At 40.2% G+C, this 21,015-nt stretch overlaps 1 protein-coding gene across 14 annotated transcripts in view; it reads right to left on the bottom strand.

Annotated features, from left to right (window-relative positions):
• LOC140639095 (general transcription factor II-I) overlaps window positions 1-21,015 on the bottom strand; it is a 113,235-nt gene that overhangs the window by 24,173 nt on the left and 68,047 nt on the right. For all 14 annotated transcript variants that reach the window (XM_072837510.1, XM_072837513.1, XM_072837518.1 and 11 more), the window contains 7 exons: window positions 17,854-17,964; window positions 16,357-16,422; window positions 12,970-13,153; window positions 9,663-9,721; window positions 9,016-9,087; window positions 1,920-2,103; window positions 709-767 (listed from right to left, as the gene is read on the bottom strand). In XM_072837510.1, the coding sequence (XP_072693611.1) occupies window positions 709-767; window positions 1,920-2,103; window positions 9,016-9,087; window positions 9,663-9,721; window positions 12,970-13,153; window positions 16,357-16,422; window positions 17,854-17,964 (735 nt within the window). The remainder of the gene's footprint in view (window positions 1-708; window positions 768-1,919; window positions 2,104-9,015; window positions 9,088-9,662; window positions 9,722-12,969; window positions 13,154-16,356; window positions 16,423-17,853; window positions 17,965-21,015) is intronic.

The following is a 21,015-nucleotide window of genomic DNA, read 5'->3' as shown; positions in this document are numbered from 1 at the left end:
CAGGTTGAAACACTGATTTAGCTACTGGAAAATTAAAACTGACACATGTGGCTTGCATTTGTGATGCACGTTATATTTCTACTGAACATCACTGATCTAAATTCAAAGCCTGAGGTGCACTTGGGTTGCTCAGTGGTTGAAAGTCTACCTTTGGCTCAGGGCATGATCCTGGGGTTCTGGGATCAAGTCCCACATTAGGATCCCCGAAGGGAGCCTGCTTCTCTCTCTGCTTCTCTCTGTGTGTATCTCACAAATAAAAAAATTTTTTTAACAAATAAAATTAAAAAATATATATATTTACATTCAAAGTCTGAGCTTTCCCAAAATTACCTGGGTGTGTACTGATAAATCAAGGCGTGCCTGCACTGAATGTCAACATATGATTTTGAAGGGGAAGGGAGAAAAGATGAGCTCTGTCCCTTTATTTATTTTTTTATTTTTTTTATAAATTTTTATTTATTTATGATAGTCACACACAGATAGAGAGAGAGAGGCAGAGACACAGGCAGAGGGAGAAGCAGGCTCCATGCACCGGGAGCCCGACGTGGGATTCGATCCCGGGTCTCCAGGATCGCACCCTGGGCCAAAGGCAGGCGCCAAACCGCTGCGCCACCCAGGGATCCCGCTCTGTCCCTTTAAAATAAGACTGTCAAAAAGGTTAACACACACTGATCTAAGCTTTTAAAAAGGAATTCATAACTATCTTACCTGGTGTATTCGTTCTTGGCTGAGTGACTTCAGTAGTACTGTGGGTCAGAAGTTCTGGTCTGCAAAAAGGTGGGTGAGATTATTAAGAGAGCAGGCAGGGAATGCTTTATAGGCCTTCCTCACACAGCTGTGCACTGCCAATAATTTCCAATATGGTTCATTCTGCCTTTATACCCAGTGGGGTAAAAATCAGTTTGAGGACTTGATTATTTTGAAAATAGTAATTTTCACAGATTCAGGTTCAGATCTGTATGTCCTCAAAAGCATCTGAAGCTCAACTACACAGAAACAGTCGCCATTTCACCCAAAACAGTTCGAATATTTCTAAAATCAGATGAACTCCACCATAATACCTGTAATATCTGGTCCTGTTGTCCTAAAGTTCCCTCTCCCTTGTACAGTGAGACCCAGTGACAAAGGCAAGAACCCCAATGAGTAAGCCACAGACAGCTACCCATTCTACCCCTACCCCTTTAATAAATACCCTTCTGTATTAAAGACGGGTATTCTGCACCCTCTCCCTGGCTCCATATCACCTATTCTGCTACCCTTCAAACTCAAGGCAGAAGAATCCTTTTAAAATACAAATCCAAATTACTAGTATTATTATTAAAGTAAGCTCTATGCCCAACTTGGGGCTTCAACTCGCAATATGAGAGTCATATACGGTACCGACTGAGCCAACCAGTCGTCCCTCCCAATTCTTTTAAGACAAACTGGCTTTAAAACCTTTTAATTACTCCATTGATAGTCCAGTACCAAAGGCCTTCCTCCATGCCCACGTCTGCCAGGCTTCCCATACCCACAGAGCATCACTCCTTCCACAAAGAATGGTGTAGTTATGTGACCCATCCCTCCTCTACTTTTATTATTTCCTGTATTTGAAGTCCCTTTACACTACTTCATGCACAGCTGACCGATCAACCTGCCACCCCTCACTTTCTCCACCAAAGCACCCGGTAACATCTTATTGCATTTATCTCATATAATATGCCTCCCAAGGACAAAGATCCCGTTGGACCCAGTTTTATCTATCTGGTATCTGGTAGTAAATAAACATTCGCTCAACACATGAACCTAACTCTAATATAACCTAATTTTAAATATGGAGAGTGAATCCAGCTGAGCAGGGAACAAAAGACCCACTTGCAGGAAATTAATCTTTTCTTAAGGACAGCATTACAATTTGTTTCCAGATATTATAATCTTACCTTTTAATAACAAATTTAATTCGATTGCCCACTTGTATGATTTTCTCCAGCCTTGGGATGCCATACCACGAGGGACTTCTAAAAGGAATGTTTTCAGGTAGTCCTTCCACGTAAAGGTCATTAGGATGTGCCTCAAATTTCTGGTAAGGTACAGCTTTGGCCTCTGTGCTCCCCAAGGCTTCCGCTTCACAAAGGAAAAGCAATTCAGGAGATTAGGTTTCTGTTGAAATCACCGTTTAGTACAATCCAAAGAAAGGTAGTGGTCAACTTTCGGAAAAGCAAAGTAAACCCTGGAAACATACACACTAACTATAGAAATAGATTCAGCACAGCAAAGGCAAGAATGAATGCCCCATGACCAAGAGGCTAACTTCTGGTGGAGGGGAGTTTCCGGATTTGAAGACCCTCTTATATATGTATGTATATGTTTATTTATTTATTTATTTGAAGTTCAATTTGGCAACAAATAGCCTAACACCCAGTGCTCATCCACCAAGTGCCCCCCTCAGTGCCCGTCACCCAGTCACCCCAACCCCTCACCCACCTTCCTTTCCATTACCCCTTGTTCATTTCCCAGAGTTCAGTATCTCTCATGTTTTGTCACCCTCAGATATTTTCATTCATTTTCTCTCCTTTCCCCTTTATTCCCTTTCATTATTTTTTATATTCCCCAAATGAATGAGACCATATAATGTTTGTCCTTGGATTTGAAGACCATCTTTTAATAGCGCTAAGGTCCTACAAAAGAATCTTCAATATCTTTGGGAGGAAATAAAAGGATAAGAGAACAACCACAGAGAATAAAAAATCTAATTTAGATACTACTTTTTCAAAGCATCTGGAGGCCGACTTTTGCTGCTTCATGTTCTGTGAGTGTGATAATCCTGTTAACTGACTCCTGCACACGAAGTTACTGCAGGCTCTATTCTTTACTTACATTGCAACCATGACATGAATGTTCCTTACCCCTTAAACCACACGAGTGTGGCATTTTAAAAGGAAATAACTTCTGCGAAGAATGCATGGAATGGGAAATAAAAATAGCAAGCAGAGACTGCTTTAGATTAAAAGAAATATATCAACCAAAGCTAATGCACCAATCTTGTTTAAACCCAAATTCAAAGCAAAACCTTTATTTGTTTTATTTATTTTAAAAATATTTTATTTTTTTATTCATGAGAGACACAGAGAGAGAGGCAGAGAGAAAAGCAGGCTCCATGCAGGGAGCCCAATGTGGGGCTTGATCCCAGGACTCCAGGATCACACCCTGGGCCAAAGGCAGGTGCTCAATTGCTGAGCCACCCAGGCATCCCATTCATTCGTTCATTCATGAGAGACGCAGAGAGAGATACAGAGGCAGAGACCTAGGCAGAGAGAGAAGCAGGCTCCCTGTGGGGAGCCTGACATGGACTCGATCCCAGAACCCCGGGATCACAGCCTGAGCCGAAGGCAGTCACTCAACCACTGAGCCACCTAGGCGTCCCAAAGCAAAACCTTTAAAGGTCCTTTTCAGGTAAATGATAAACAGTTGATGGTGTGAGGTGTGACGACTACATGGTGCTCATGTAAGAAAATGAAAACACTATTCACGGAGGCATACTGAACACAATATAAGTAACATGGTACCTGTGACTTGCTTTATAGAACACTCTTACAAAGGGAAGAAAGAGGAAAAGATGAACAGTGTGGAAAAATCTTAATGATCAAAGATTCTGAAAACTGGGTACATGGGAACGTTTTGCACTGCCTTTCCACTTTTGAATCTGTGGAGAACTAGAATTTTAAAGTGAAAAAATGAAATTTCCAATCTCTGCTCTGAAACCATACTTGAACAGAGCACTAAGAAAGATCTGAGGCCTTCCATTTAACTTGTTTCACTAGCACCAAATCTGAAGGGCTCAAGCACAGGATCTCTTCACTCTAAGTAAAGAATGTGTATTTGAAGTCACACACACAATATGTAATAAAGATTCTGACCTTTAAAGGAACCCACTCCCTCAAGAAATAGGGTAAAGCCTTCCACACCACACCCAGGAGAAATCTACGCTACGATAGGATATGTGATAGAATAATAATTACTCATGGAAATAGAGCAAAAAAGAATATGGTCATAACTCTAACAAAGATAGAAGTTATTTATAGGAGAGGGGGAAGGCCAATTGCATCAGCTGGTCCCCAGTGAGGCCTCCTTTAGAGAATACAATGATCCGACTCCCTATTCCCCTCTTGTCCCCATACTATATAACCCCTCTTGTATATTATGTATCCACTTCCTTTTCTCCATGCACCTTTCCCTGCATCTGGATGAAAGCCCCTGGGGGAAGTCCACTGCCTTCTGCTCTGACTCATTCTCAGCACCTGGTGCCCAGGCGTCCAGAGGGGCCTAAGGCCTAAAACTGAGTATTCTGCAGAATCAGCGGAACCATCTAGACTTACTATGTTCGACACTTAGAGAAAACATAAGCGTTCCTCTTTGCCTTTTGGGAACCTTTAAAGAAAGCAGCAACCCTCTCTTGTCCTAGACTCACCTAAGAACTTAAAAATAAAGAGCCAGACTTTTCACTGTTTATGACATAGCAACGTGTAAGCTCTTACCTATTTTCTTAGCTTTGACACAAGGCCAGAACATTTTTCTGTTGGCCACTTTTCGTGTGAGTGAGTGCCTTAGAACGTAGATCAAAAGCACATGTGGAGACTCGCGGGAAATGTGGCCTACTGCACTCTGAGAAACAAGCATTCCTTGCAGGCAGCTTCCAACAAGCCTCTAACATAGGAGAGTCAGAAGCTATGTCCACAGTAGGTGTGGAGCTGCGAGGGACAGGCCCTGTGCTCAACTCTCAGAAAGAAGCATTCCTTGAATGCAGCTTTCAACTAGCCTCTCATCTATGGGAGTTAGAATCTAGCTCCACTCTAGGTGAGGTATAAGGGCTTGTCAACAGCCTCTTCCTTCCATGAGGCCAAGTCAGCTGGCTTGGCAAGCATCAATGGCTTGGCAAGTCAGCTGGCTTGGCCGACTATTTTCCCCCAAGCTCAACTTCCAGAACCACACATGAGGGCAAAGTTTAAACCTGCTCATGCAAATACTCCTGGACTCTAATGACACTATGGTGGCTTTTCCAATGATGAATGACCTTCTTGATTTGATTCATTTTATTAAATGCCTTGGAAATATAATGATCTTTAAAGCTGTAAAGATACCTAAGTTTATTACTCATTAGCTGATTTCTGACCAGGTATATCAAGAAGAGAGAACTTGTCACTAAAGTCTTTTTTTTTTTTAAATAAGATTTTATTTATTCACGAGACACAGAGACATAGGCAGAGGGAGAAGCAGGCTCCCTGTGGGGAACCTGATGCGGGACTTCATCCCAGGATCCCAGGATCACGACCTGAGCCAAATGCAGCTGCTCAACCGTGGAGCCACCCAGGTGCCCCAGTCCCTGGCTTTTTAACGTTGGCCACTTATTCCCATTTTTAAAGGTACAAAAGCCCCACGAACGGCATCTTTTGCAAGATTCAGCAAGTATGTTTGCCACACCTGGTTTAAGCAAGAATGATGTGCAGTATGTTTGTAGTTTAATGTCACTAAGGTCCTATATTCACACTGGGTTGTCCAGAACAGGGATGAGGAGAAAAAACTTAAAATTCGGACTTCTCAGGGGATCCCTGGGTGGCTCAGGGGATCCCTGGGTGGCTTGCACCTGCCTTTGGCCCAGGGCGCAATCCTGGAGTCCCTGGATCAAGTCCTGTGTGTCGGGCTCCTGGCATGGAGCCTGCTTCTCTCTCTGCCTCTGCCTCTCTCTCTCTCTCTTTGTCTATCATGAATAAATAAATAATAAAAAAACTTAAAAAAAAGATTAAAAAAAATTTCGGACTTCTCCCCAAGGCCTTTTAATCTGAGGTCAACATTACAGGTAAATGATCCATACAGATTCTGCCAACAACATGCGATCAGTGACCTACGTTCCAAGATGGCACCTGAGATGCACCTAAGAGCTGCTTTAACACCCAGTGCCATGCACTGCCCCCTGGAAACCACAGGGCAAATAAGAATTGTCACCCAGGAGACTTGGCTTTTTTGTGGTGAAACTCCAATGGTTTCTCTCACATAACAGTGAGAACCCCCGTGGGCCACCCACACTGGCCTCTGCTGCAGCCTTCCCTGTGGAGGACAGCTGGGGCACTCCTGTACTGCCTTTGGACTACTCGGTGACATAATTTAATGAGGTCCAATGTACACTACCTGACTGAAAGGCTCAGTGGTTCCTGACGGTGTTAGCACACACTTCCATGACATTATCTATTCAGAGATTTGGTCAGTACCTGCTCCAGCCCCAGTCATAGTTCTAGAAGCAGATAAGATACAGAAGATCTTGGCTGTCATTATCTATGGGTGTTGTAATGGGAGGCAGAAGACCACCCTCAGTGCATGAGGATAGAAAATGTGATGACATATAATGAGCTTAGGGGTATAACAGTAGATGGTAACTCAGGAAAGACCTGGCCAATGGGGCCACATTTAAGACGTAAACGAAAAGAAGAGGCACAAAAACATCTCAGGTCATAGCAGGGGCACACTCCCAAGGACGTGACCTTGGAAAAATAAAAGATAAGTAGATGGCGGTAACAACTGGTACCAAGTGAGTAAATGGGACTGTCAACCAGGTGGTATCAGAAGAAAGGCAGGGTGGCTATGATCAGGGACTGTGGAGTTTATTCCAAGAAAAATGGGAGGCCATGGAACAGAAAAGAGGGAATGGAAATGCCTCCATTTTATGTTTTGATGAGATTAAAACCTAGCTGCAAAAAACAAAAACAAAAACAAAAACAAAAACAAAAAAACCTGACTGCTTTGTGGCACCAACTTTGACAACAGCAAGAGACAGCAGCAGAGAAGAAAGGAGCGAGAGGGCTCCTTTCTTCCACCCTGGATTTGGGGTGGGCAGAAAGTCTGTCAGCAGGAGGCCATGTGAGAATTGAGAAGAGAAATCCAGGATCCTCGTGGGGCTTTGGCTGGGACAAAGTGGCAGGTAGTGCTACACAATGGTTGGGTAAAGGAGTATGTTGCAAGGAGGGGGGGCGATGGGACAAAAATCTTAATTAGGCCATGTGAAATCTGCAGATATATCAAAACAGGTGGAGGAGGGAACCCTGGGTGGTGCAGCGGTTTAGCGCCTGACTTTGGCCCAGGGCGAGATCCTGGAGACCCAGGATCGAATCCCATGTCAGGCTCCCGGTGCATGGAGCCTGCTTCTCCCTCTGCCTATGTCTCTGCCTCTGTGTGTGTGTGTGTGTGTGTGTGTGTGACTATCATAAATAAATAAAAATTAAAAAAAAAATTTATGAAAAAACAGGTGGAGGAAAAAGAAAGGTCAAGTGTCAGTTGGGAATGTCCAGGGCTAGAAACTTAAATGCAAAAGCCATCAGGAAATTGGGACTCTGGGACGCCTGGGTGGCTCAGCAGTTAAGCATCTTCCTTCAGCTCAGGGGTAATCCTAGAATCCCAGAATCAAGTCCCACCATCAGGCTGACTGCATGGAGCTTACTTATCCCTCTGCCTATGTCTCTGCCTCTCTCTTTCTGTGCCTCTCATGAATAAATAAATAAATAATCTTTTAAAAGTGGGGGGAATAAATGGGGGTGGGGTACAGACTCTACTATGTTCCCAACGTGAGATAGGAAGGATTAGCTGCTGAGAAAGCACAGCAGGGAAAGAGCGAGAGGGCTCAGGAGCGAGCTGCCAGGTGGCACCCCAAGCTGTCCAGACTGAACTGAAGGGAGGTGTGGTCATGAGCAAGGAGGACAGCCACCGACACAGGAAGAAACCAAGAGTCACCCAGGTTTGAAACAACCAATCCCATTGCAGGGCACTGAAAATCAGGGCAAAGCAGGGGAACATGAACCTTGGTAACAAAAGATGTTGCAGTGCCAAACCAAACCTAAGTATGGGTGGGTAAGTGTTCAGGGATGTGAGCCAGCAAGGCCAGGGAATGAGAGGAAAACAGGTGGTTCACACTGTGTTTTCAGATGACCAGACCTCCAATGACAGACTGCAACCCAGGCCCTTTCCGACAAAGAGACGCACCACGTGCTCCTACAGGGCCCAAAGACAAAGGACGACTGCCAGGTGCTGGGCGCTATATCAGTAATGCCGGGTCAGAGTTACTCAGGAAAAGAGCTCGAGTTTCCACTGCACCACTCTCTCCCCCCCCGTGATATGGGTCTAAAACTCTTGATGATTTACAGATGGATATTGACCAATTAAAGAAAACTGGAGGTGACACACCACTCAGAATGGCTAATATTAACAAGTCAGGAAACTACAGTTATGGGTGAGAGGATGCAGAGAAAGGGGGACCCTCTTGCACTGTTGCTGGGAATGCAAGCTGGTGCAGTCACTCTAGAAAACAGGATAGAGGTTCCTCAAAAAGTTCAAAATAGAGCTACCGTATGACCCAGGAATTGCACTACTGGGTATTTAGCCCCAAGATACAAATATAGTAACTGAAGAGACGCATGCACCCCGGTTTACAGCAGCAATGTCCACAATAGACAAACTATGGAAACAGCCCAGATGTCAATGGACAGATGAATAGATGAATGGACAAAGAAGATGTGGTATATATATAAAATGGAGTATTACCACCAAAACAATGAAATCTTGCCGTTTGCAATGACATGGATGGAACTAGAGGGTATTATGCTGGTAAAATAAGTCAGAGAAAGACAAATACTGTATGATCTCACTCATATGTGAAATTTAAGAAACTAAACATAATCATAAGGAGAGAGAAGTAAAAATAAAACCAGATGAAATCAGAGGGAGACAAACCGTCAGAGACTCTTAATCATAGGAAACAACCTGAGGGTTGCTGGGAGGGAGAGTAGAGGGACGGGGTAACAGGGTGATGGGCATTAAAGCGGGCGCATGACGATGACGTGATGAGCATGGGGGGTTATACAAGACTGAATCGGTGAACGCTCTTCTGAAACTCACTGTATTTAATTTATTTTTTTTTTTACTGTAATTTCTTAAAGCAAAATTTAGAAAACTTATTCTGTAATATACTTTAGTCATGGAGGAAATCAGACTTACCAAATTTTTTGCAGAAAAGCTGATCTACCATCTTCCGCAGTTTTGTGATTCTGGCGTACCACTCTTCCTTCACTGTAAGAGCAACAAACATAAAAATGGCGGCCTCTAACTGGTAGCATCACTAAACTAGGCCAAGTAAATATTATGATTTTTCTTAAAGTTTATTTAAGTAATCTCTATATCCAATATGGGGCTCGAACTCATGACCCTAAGATCTCACATCTCACAAATAAGTATGATACCCATGGCTCTGTGCTCTAAAAAGTGAACCCTTTCATGTCCTGTGGACGATGATGAGAGAGGATTCCATTGACCAACGCAGATGTGGATAAAACACTCTGCTACACTGTGCCAGACTTTGTATTTCAGAAGTAGAACAGGTATAGTTCTCTTCGCCTACCCAGAGATGTGATGCTTACGGTTAATTATTAGGAGGAACGTAAGTTTATTCTTCTTGAAAGCATAGTATTGCAATGTTGTGTGTTTCTTGTATATAATGTTCTGATTTTGCACATTATTTAAAAGTTATCTCTGTGCCCAAGGAGGGCTCGAACTCACAACCCCTATCGAGAGTCACATGTTCTACCAACAGGGCTAGCCAGGGATCTCACTTTGACACATAGTTTGAAACAAGACTGGAGACCTACCTCCTGAAGCTGGTTTATCAAGCTGTAAGTCTTCACGTGTTGAATTCAGAAGTTCATGTCTGTAAGGTAAGAAAAAATACTAAGGATTTACCAGGCAACATTTAGCAAAAGTAGCAACTACTAGTACTTATTTGATATTCAGTCATGAAGACCAGTTTTAAAAAGAAGAGACAATCTGGACTCTTAAGCACAATTAAACCCTTATTTCTGGAGATTTCAAGAGAGTAATAAAACCAAACAATAACTGCAAATTGTTTCATAAGGTACGTCTTGGAGCATTTGTCCTTCATGGAAACACTTCACTTTGCAACCTAAAGATATCTTATAAAAGCATATACCAAAAGAAGTGAACCACAAAAATTTTCAATGAGATCCTTTAATTTTACATTATACTCAGGACTACCTCACCTTAAGACATCTATAAATTGGTTATAAAAATCCTAATTATACTTCAATACTAACACACCTGCAAGACAGATTACACGTTTTGGGTTTTTTTTTTTTTTGTAATACAAAACTGCCCAGAAAACATAATTTCTAGATCACAGAATTTTCATAAACTAACATATATCCCATCATTCTATTTTGATGTAATGAGCTATAGTTGGGGGTTGTGGATAAGGGTGGGAATTGGGTCAGATATAAGCATGACCCTATTAACAACCATCTCAAAAATGTTGGAAATAAGCACAGGATTAAATCAAGGGTGTATACATAATATTTAAATAATATTAGTGAGCTATAAATAAAACATGCTAAGCTCTATAGAATTACCCTTCTAAATCAATCAAATACTTTACACACATCAAGAATAACCATATTAACTATTAGGGAAAAACTTTAGAAGTCCCTCTCAATGTGGAAGAGAGCCTGTCACAAATAAGTATATTGAAAGGACCTGAAACAGGATGTGCACAGCCTAAGTTATTCAACAATACATTTGCATTAACATTTAAACATCCAAAAAAAAAAAAAAAAAACAAAAACAAAAAACATTTAAACATCCAAACAGTTTTATACCCTTCAAGGTTAGCAAATACAAGCAATGCTATATATAAAAAATTTATATACAGAAGTTCTATATAAATATAACAAATTTATAAAATAAATTCTGTATTTTCTTTAAATATTGTTATTTAAAAATGAATTCAAAACCTCTAATATTAAAAGCACAATAAAATGATAGATAGCACAAGTTTTCTTAAAACAATAAACGTATTAATTTATCAATGCATGGGGGAAGGCGGATGCTGACTGATGATCCTTGGGTAGTGTCAGGGTTTTAGAACAAGCCCATTTGGTTGACAATTCAATTTCATGAGCCTACTAGATCTTGAAACTATAATTTGTTTGCAATGACTTCTCTCTGTGGAGGACAACTCACTTATTACCTTGAGATACCTCTTGGGTCTTTTTCATGCTTAGTTAAATCTTAAAAGCTGTCATCCCTTTACTGAATACCAGTATAGACGCAAGCATGCTTGGTTGTAATCTTTGATCAAAACAGTTGTTAAATTTCCATTTTTTTCAGCAGCACCAGAGTGTTCCCAAAGTAATGAAGTTGAATACTTCTGCAAATGATAATACTATTATTCTACCACTTTTTAAAAAACATTTATTTGAGAGCGAACATGGGGGCAGGGGTAAGAGGGAGGGAAAGAGAGAATCTTAAGCAGACTCTGTGCAGAGCCCGAGGCGGGGCTTGATCTCAGGTCCCTGGGATGACAACCTGAGCCAAAACTTAAAAGAGTCAGATATTTATCCAATTGAGCCACCCAGGTGCCCCATTCCACTACTTTACTGCCTTTTTTTTTTTTTTTAAGATTTATTTATTTATTTATGATGGACATAGAGAGAGAGAGAGGGAGGCAGAGACACAGGAGGAGGGAGAAGCAGGCTCCATGCCAGGAGCCCGACGTGGGACTCGATCCCGGGACTCCAGGATCGCGCCCTGGACCAAAGGCAGGCGCTAAACCGCTGAGCCACCCAGGGATCCCCTACTTTACTGTTTATAGTTCAAAATATGTCAGAAAAAAGTTCAAAAATCAGTTATAATAATATGCACACAGAATCAAAAGATTCATTCCTAATCACAAGACTTCAAATGAAAGCATGTCTTTCAGCAGAAGCACACTCATGGCAACACCCTTGGGCCTGAGTATTGCTTGGTCTAGACCCATAATGGTTTATCTCTCTCATGGCTATAACTGGTTGAGGAATAAGCACTTGACAGAATTCTAACTGGAGAAGAGGAAGGCCACCTTCCAAGAGAAACACAGGTAGCTGTGGGCTCTCCTCCATAAGCTGCCTGACTGGGAGGCCAGGAATTTCTGCATCCGGCACATAATTGGTCTAAGGAAACTAGCAGCCCAAAGAAGGAAGAATCTGGAGAATAAAAGCAGAGCCTTCCATACCAGTTTTAATCATCTTACCCCTGACCTCCTTCTCAGGTGAGATAAGCCTATTCCTGTATGAAGGTGACTAACAAGGATTTTTGTCCCTCACTGCTGTATTCCTAACCACTACCCTATCCTTTCCATGGCAGAAAGTCTCTATTTATGGGAGCCTTGGTGGGGGGGAGGGGCACTCAGTCAGTTAAGGGTCCATCTCTTGGTTTTGGCTGAGGTCGTGATCTCAGGGTCACGAGATTGAGCCCCACATCGGGCTCCATGCTCATCATGGAGTCTGTTTGAGATTTTCTCTCTCTCTCTCTCAAATAAATAAATAAATCTTAAAACAAAATAAAACAAAACAAAACAAAACCTCAGCCCTAAAAACAGGACACATTAATGACAAGTACTATATTACTTTTTTAAAAAAATATTATGCTGATATATGGGCAGCCCGGGTGGCTCAGCAGTTTAGCACCTGCCTTCAGCCCAGGTCGTGATCCCAGAGACCCAGGATAGAGTCCCATGTCGGGCTCCCTGAATGGAGCCTATTTCTCTCTCTGCCTATGTTTCTGCCTCTCTGTGTCTCTATGAATAAATAAAATCTTAAAATATATACATATATATTATGCTGATACATTGATACTTTATTCCTTTCTTTAGCAGACTTAGCAGAAAATTGGAGAAAAGAATGACAGCTATAAGTCAACCACATGAGCAGATATTCATGTTCCAGAAGCCAACTCTGGGCATGACAAAGAAAACCCTGTCCACAGACACATTAAAACATGGTAAATAAAACAATGTATAACTCAAATTTAATTAAAACAGAGCCCTAGAGGTTAACAAACATTTGACAACAGTATAAAAAGATGCACTAAATAAGAACAAAGACAAAAGTCCAAAGAGTGTCTTACTTCTTAATCACAAAACGAATCCTTTCCTTTGCCAGTAATATCCTCTCAAGGCGAGGAATTCCATACGTAGATGGTCTTCTAAAAGGAATTCCTTCTGGAAGTCCTTCTACATAAAGATCTTCAACGTGTGACTGGAAAAGAGGGTATGGGATCGTCACAGGACCTTTGGCTTTTATAGCTTGAGCTTTAAGGATAAGAAGAGAAAGGAAAAATCATTAATTTACAAGGAATAACCACAACCACAGTTTGTACAATAGAGTAATTGAATATGTACTGCTCTGTAACTTTCACTACTTCATCTTTGCTTTTTTGTTTTCTAAACTATAACTAAATCACAAGAATACTACAAAGAAACTAAAAAAAAAGAACACCAACGATGCCAGTAGTCTAACCAAATCTGCAATCAAACAGTGTATTATTTTGGGGTAACACAGATGCAAGCCAGATGTTCTATTGAAATTTAAAGAATGTGCAATCCAGAATAACACACTGGTTCGCATCAGCTAATACATGCAGTACGTACAGAAAGACAAGTGATATTTTTCAATGACAAACATCAGTATAGAAAGGATTTTTTTTTAGATAAAGTAATTAAAGTAAAAGATTTTTTTTCTGAACTGTAAAGATTCTGCTAAGATATGCTTGTCCAAAGGTAAAATAATGCAGCAGCTGCGAAAGGTCAAAAACATGGAGAATCAAATATAATGAGAAGACCTTAGTGATTTTATCAAACAAACTAGAAAGGGTCAGATTCTCCAAACAACAGGTTATAGCTGAATATCATATGTAATGTTTGTGATAATGGAACTGAGATTAAGACAATTCTTTCCCCTCACCTAACTCCTGATTTTGCATGGTTTGTTTTCAAAGTAAGCTTTATGCCCAACAAGGGGACTAAACTCATGACCCTGGGTGTATCAAGAGCGGCATGCTCTACAGACTGAGCCAGCCAGGCACCCAACTCCCCATTTTGAAATGTAGAGCTGAAATGACAAGGTGTCTGGGACACTGCAGTTTTGTTTGTTTGTTTTTTATGATTTTATTTATTTATTCATAAGAGACACAGAGAGGGAGGCAGAGAGAGAAGCAGACTCCTTGCAGGGAGTGGGACTGGATCCTTGGACCCGGGATCATGCCCTGAGCTGAAGGCAGACACTCAACTGCTGAGCCACCCAGGCACCCCAGGATATTGTAATTTTAAAGTAAGTTTGCATCAAAAAGAGATGGGACAGGAGAGAGAGGACAAGAAGGAAACTCTCATAATGTTAAAGGTTGTTGAATTTGGGTGATGGATACTTAGAGGGTCTCTGTATCACTTACTTTTAGTTTTGTTTGGAAAATTTAATAAAAAGGTTTTAAAAAGCATGAGTTAAACTCATCTACAACAGAGACACATTTATAGATTGTATTAAAAATTTCATTTAAATATTTTGATACTGAGTCAATCAATGCCAAGTATTTTAGGACTGCAGAGCAGACACATATCACTCCTCTCAAAGGCTTTTACTTCACTCGATGAGCACAGCAGTTACGGAAAAAGCTTTCTAGGGGGTGTACAGCAAGAACAGCCAATGAGCTACTGACCTGGCCAAAAAGGCCCCCCCCTTGCTGCCTCCTCCTTGTTCCACAGGAATCCCACCTCATCAAAACAGCCATCCTTTTTCACTAGTATTCTATGTAGAAGTCTGTTTGCTAAATGTTAATACCTGTACTGAAGTTTCAAGTGGACCGCAGTTCGCATTACTGCTGAGTTACATTTAACATCCTTTGTTGATGTACTGCATCTGAAAATCCTATTCACATAACAAAGAAAGCATCTTCCCCTAAGGCTATCACTATTGTTTCAATTTGTAAAATGTGAATAATGTTCTTATAATCTCATCATGCTAGGAAAACATTATTTTCTTACATGCAAAATAATGAAGTAAATCACCAAGCAAAAACAGAATTTCTCTTTATGAGAAGCACTGAGATTTCTAAAACTGTCTAAGAGTAATTATTTTTACTGCAAACAGTACTACAGTAAGTATATAATAACAAATGTGTAAACAAAAAGCACTTGCTAATTACATACAACCTATTACAGGAAGTAATTTACAGACACTATGCTATCTTATCAAATCTTCGTAACACATCCTCAGCTCTGCTGATCCTTTCCCAAGAAAGGCTCAGAGAGGAATGAAGAGAAATGGCCGAGCATTCTGTCCCCAGGGCCTGTAACCTTACCAGCATGGGACACTGCTTAATGTAGAACAGGTTCTGGGAGTTTCTGCTTTGAAGTGGACCAATTAAAATCACAGGCAAACTGCTCTGGCTACTGGAGAGGGAAGGCTACTAAGAGAATCTTAAGGAAATAACTGAAAGCATTAGGGGAAAGTTAAATGAATTTGTTACTGAATTTGCTCTCATTCTGAATCTCCACAGACGGGGTGGCTGTCATATTTGAAGTTTATCAAAGTAAATAATACCCGTGTAGTTTATCATTCAAGAGCGTAACCCAGAGAAACTCAGTGATACAGGAGAACACGCTAAATATAGGATTTTCAAGTGAAAATTCAGTGAATCAGCCCATTTTATAGACTGTCAGTCTAGTACAAAGTAAAGAATCCTCCAAATAAAAACACAGTTCAATGATGGTTGCTATTTTTAGGTGAGCATTTAATATATACCAACTGGTGGTAACACGGTGCTTGTTTCCTTGATCACTATCTAAAGACAAATGTAGGATAGAATAATGAAAGGAAAGGAGAAGAGAATTTGAGATCTAACTTAACCAATTATGTATCAATCATCAAAAACTGGGACACTAGATGAATACCAGACTTAACATAGCAGATGAAGTAAGACTATTACTAAAGAATCTCAACTTCAATTCAACCTCCAAGATCTGGGACTTTTGCAACAAATATGTAAATAAACTCCCAAAGGCTCATGTTGAAGTGTTAAGAGAAATGCTTCCTGGTAATCACAGAAAGAAAACTTTCCCAAACCATCAAAGTAATCTAGGAGATAGGGTTTCTAATATTTGGACAGATACTCCCCATGACCTTCTAAGGGAACCATATACAAGCAAGGCACACTTCACTGAGAGAAGTGGACTTTCTTACATTGGATGATATATAACCTCATTGTTAAAAGGCTTATCAACAAACTATTATAAGAATTTCTTAGTTTAGGGGTGCCTGGGTGGCTCAGTCAGTTAAGTGTCTGCCTTTGGCTCAGGTCATGATCCCAGGGTCCTGGGATGGAGCCCCTCATAGGGCTCCCTGCTCAGTGGGGAGTCTGCTTCTCCCTCTCCGTCCTGCCTGCCAATTCCCCCTGCTTGTGCTCTGTCAAATAAATAAAATCTTAAAATAAAATAAAAAGAATACCTGAGTTTAGACTCACCATATTTTCTTTCAAACAACTCTTCCACTTGTTTCCGTAGATCAGTAATTCGAGCATTCCATTTCTCTGAAAAATTGAGATTTCAAGTTACATCTAAATAATAAATCCCCGTTTGGACACACTATTATATTACAATGATCCAACATCTAATAACTTATTTTCTACATAATATATCCTATTTTTTTATATTAAGTAATCTCTATGTACAACATGGGACTTGAACTCATGATCCCAACCAAGACCAACAGTCTTCCACTTACTGAGTCAGCTAGTGCACCCATCCTAATTTTTAATAATGCAACTCCATCTATATAATTTTACTGCTTTCTGAAGAACTATTCTCTTTTTTGTGCTTCTTAGGATTGGTCCAGTGAGAGGTTATAAGAGATGTTTTTGAAAGTTTATTTTCAAGGGGCACCCAGCTGGCTCAGTCAAAAGAATGTGCAACTCTTGATCTTGGGGCCATTGAGTTCAAGCCCCACATGAGGTGCAGAGATTACTTAAATAAATAAAAAAACCTTCAAGAAAAACAAAGTTTATTTTCAAAATAAACCGAGTACCTCTTTTTAGCCTGATAATTTCTAAAAAGGTCAAAAAAGACCAGTCCAATTAAACAGTATTAAGTGGAGGCAAAAAAGAGGAGGTGTCTAAGGTCATTCTGAAAACTTTCTAAAGCATGCCTATGTTCTGTCGAAATAAGTATTTAAACACAGTTGCACCCTTCAAGAGAGTGCTAAGGAATATAAATAGCTGCAAACTTACTACTATCCATATAAAAATCAATTTATATCCAACATTTATGACTATGACAAATTAAAATACTTAAAAAGCTACTTAAAAAGTACACAAGTGGGGACCCCTGGGTGGCTCCGCGATTTAGCGCCTGCCTTCGGCCCCAGGGCGTGGTCCTGGAGTCCCGGGATTGGGTCCTGAGTTGGGCTCCTTGCATGGAGCCTGCTTCTCCCTCTGCCTGTGTCTCTGCCTCTCTCTCTGTGTCTCTCATGAATAAATAGAATCTTAAAAAAAAAAAAAGTACACAAGTGAAATGTTCTAACTATTCAAAATATGGATTGCAAATATAATTTGCTCCACTGATATTTAGTCCCTTAAAAAAGATACATCATCCGCTGGGGCTTGTTTAGATTAGCTGCTGGCAGTTACACAGTACAAGAAAAATCAATGCGTAAAATAGATTTTAAATAAGCAAATGAGGTTTTAAAGTGAAGAAAAACGACTTAATTACTAAGTCGTCAAAACCCTGACTCAAAGTCTATTAACTGTACTTAACATCAGAAGATGCTGTGCCTCGTGCTCGGCCCCAAACCTTGCTTCAGCAGTGTCTGTAAGCTTGCTTCCAACTGTGCTAATCTAAGGTAGTAATGTATTTTTAAAGCAGCTCATTCCCTCCACGCTCACCAGAATGGCTCAAAGTTCTACAAGAAATCACTGGAAGGACAGAGAGGAAAGGCGCCTGCCCACGTCTGATCTTGAACGTACCGAAGTTGAACTCCCTCACTTTCCGCTTCCCAGCATTGGCAGGCTCCGAGACCGCTGGCTGGGGCGGCTCGCTGCTCTTTGGTCTCTTGGTAGGTGGAGAATAATCATCATCTTGAAAAAGAAAATGGTCATCACTGGAGGAACAGTATGACATAGTCCCAGCTACCGCTGTTCAATCCTCAATATTCAAAGACAGAGGTGGGAGTCTTCACCCCCGTGGGCAGAGGCAGTCAGCACCTCCCTGCGGGCATCTGTGCCTAGTCCCTCCCAGTAACCCCTTCAGCTTTCCTGCTCTGGGAGGCAGTGCTCAGGTAGACAGTCCTCATCTCTCTACCTTACTTCATCATCTTGACTTTGCTTAACTGGAACCACATCCTCATAGATTTCCCTTCTCCCCTAACTCCTCTCAATTCTTGAGATTACAATCTCTTTAGAGTCTTTTCAAGAAAAAGGTTTTAATGGAGACAGGTAACTACAGTTCTACAAATATGTAAGAAAAGGGGGAGGAAACATAGCTTGAAGAGAAAACTATTTCAGCTCATACAAGATCCAAGCATGCACAAACAAGGGAGGGTGGGTAACTGTATGTCGAACACTTTTAACAAACACAGAACTTACAGAATTAATGAAATAATGCTACATTATTTGTGAAACAGATAACGCTGAGTCAACACAAAACCTAGTAGAAGTGGGCAAGCAGATATTTAAGTACAGAATGTAGACGACTTAAGACATTGGTAGCCCGAGTTCATGATACTGTCTTAGTGGATATGTCTGCAGTGTGACTCTGCTAGGAAACTGCATCTAATGCTAGAATTAAGGACATCTGGATAAAATAAGAAAAGCTACCAATGCCATCTTTTGCTAGAACCCTGAAAATGTCATGTGGTACAATACTGATTTCTGCTCAAACATCATCCATACATTACTAAAACTACCACTTTACAAAATCTCTACTTGAAATTCAATCTGGGAATGGGGAAGAAATAATCACTGTATTAAAGACAATCTCAAAAAGATGCCATTCAAGTACTACAGGTCACTCTTCTAAATAATTTTCACTTTCCTCTCACAACTCAAGAAATCGGCTTAGCAAGTGTTCTGTGACTTAACCATGACACACCACTCAGCAGTGCAGCTGAGATCAGACTCTGAGTGTGACTCTTACCAGCACACTAACATAGTACTCTCAAAGAGAGAACAAGAAATTCCAATTCAGCAAATACACAACATTGCCTAGAACAACCATACATAACTTCTATGTATTTTGTACGTTAATCAAGGGAAAATCTGACCGAAGCTTAAAAGACGTGTATGTCATTCCTCTCCCGGCATCATAGAACACAATCAGACACTGTAATCCTGGTTCTTCCTCAAACACCAAGAGATACTCTAGTAACCTGAAATCATTTGGTGATTATTCCAACCAATAGGAGAAAAAGTCACCAATGTCACCAATACCAGATTAAGTCACATCAGGACCCATTTATGAGCTGGAAAAGACCAAAATGCCACATTTAGGGGATAGTGGGAAATGTTATCATATAAACAACTTAAAATACTCTTTTATGTATTGACAGCCACTGTAGAAACACTTCTTCAAATCCAGAAAAAAAGAAATCTATTGTAGAAGATTTTAAAATTACAAACTAGTAAAATAAAACTCGATCATGTCATCTGGGCTTATTAAAATACTACAAGGATTAGTGGTCAAATGACTATAAAAATGGTCAAAAGACTATAAAGATTATCGAGTAATTATATTCAATCTGAAAAGACACATTTGGGAAAACATAAGAAGTGTCATTAATATGTTTGCCCTTCGATTCTGAAAATGTACTAGAAAAAAAAAAACAAAAACCAACCCCATTTTTTTCAACTTCCAGATTTTTAGAAGCAGACGAGTATTTTCATGCTAGTTTGCATAAAGTAAAATGAAAGACACTCGGTTCACCTATGAATAGTGTCAAACCTCTTTGTTTTATCTTAAGTAATCTCTACCCTCAACGTGGGGCTCGAACTCATGACTCTGAGATCAAGAGTGGCATGTTCTGCTGGCTCAGCCAGTCAGGCGCCCCCATGTCAAAGCATTTTAAACTCTTGATGTTAACGTTTCTTTACAAACATTAAGCAATGACATTAAAAGCAAAAATACTTTCTCTGTAGGGTAAATGTAGCCTACTTCTATAGGTCATCATTTAAACTGATTGTTAACTGAATTACATACAATGAAAACTAAAAGTATAAAATTAAGACGACAAGAGAGCTGGAGGGTGGTAATGAAGAATCCCAGCAATCTATTATATTAATCTCCACTATATGCTCTTTGAAACTGAGGCCCAGGGGCAAGGGCAAAACAGCTTTTCTTTAGTGTCAAGACCTCTTTGATCAGTCCAGCTTTATTTTACAACATAAGGGATTTAATAGGATACACCAATTTTATAAAAGTAACCTCATTAACTATAAACAGAAATAAAGAACAAAGACAAATCTAGGAGAGTGTTTTCAAATAAGACAAGCAATTGAACAGACCATAATATATTAAAGAGTGGTATCCCATTTCTCTCCAGCGACAAGTATGTTTAATCTATAAATGTGAACAAATACAAAGAGATAAATTTAATTACTTGTGGTAAAAAAAAAAATTACACCACACATTCTAGTAAAAGACTAAGCCATTTCATATATTTACTAATCAATCTTTGGACGTTTTAAATCCCATGAAACGTGGAATGAAATCAAAGTAACAGCTACGAGCCTGACCATATCTTCCATAGCCTTTTCCACTTTTTTCTGCAAAAAACTAATTTCTTTTGAGAAAGTACGAGCAAATGTTATTTTGACTTCAAAATCCTTTCCACAAAGGATAAAAATTACTTACTTCTCTGTAGCAAAAATATCAAATAAAGCCCTAAGCATTTGCCTCTTCTGGCAATCAAGTCCGGCAGACAGAACAGTCATTCTAATTATCGTGGCATTTCCACGTTAGAAACAACCCACTTCTGTGTTAAAAGATGCGTATTTCAGGAGGCTTCAAATTCAACCCCAAACTAAAAATGTTTACACCATCAATGTTGAAAGCTGGTAAGATAAATTTCAAAATATTTTAATGTGCAGAAGTTGTTATGCGGGAATAGAGAAGTATTACGCTGCCAGTACTAA

The sequence above is a fragment of the Canis lupus genome, chromosome 8 (assembly GCF_048164855.1).
Source record: "Canis lupus baileyi chromosome 8, mCanLup2.hap1, whole genome shotgun sequence".
Lineage (NCBI taxonomy): Eukaryota > Metazoa > Chordata > Mammalia > Carnivora > Canidae > Canis > Canis lupus.
Note: the sequence above shows the minus strand (reverse complement) of the source record. Positions and strands in the feature narration are given on the sequence as shown.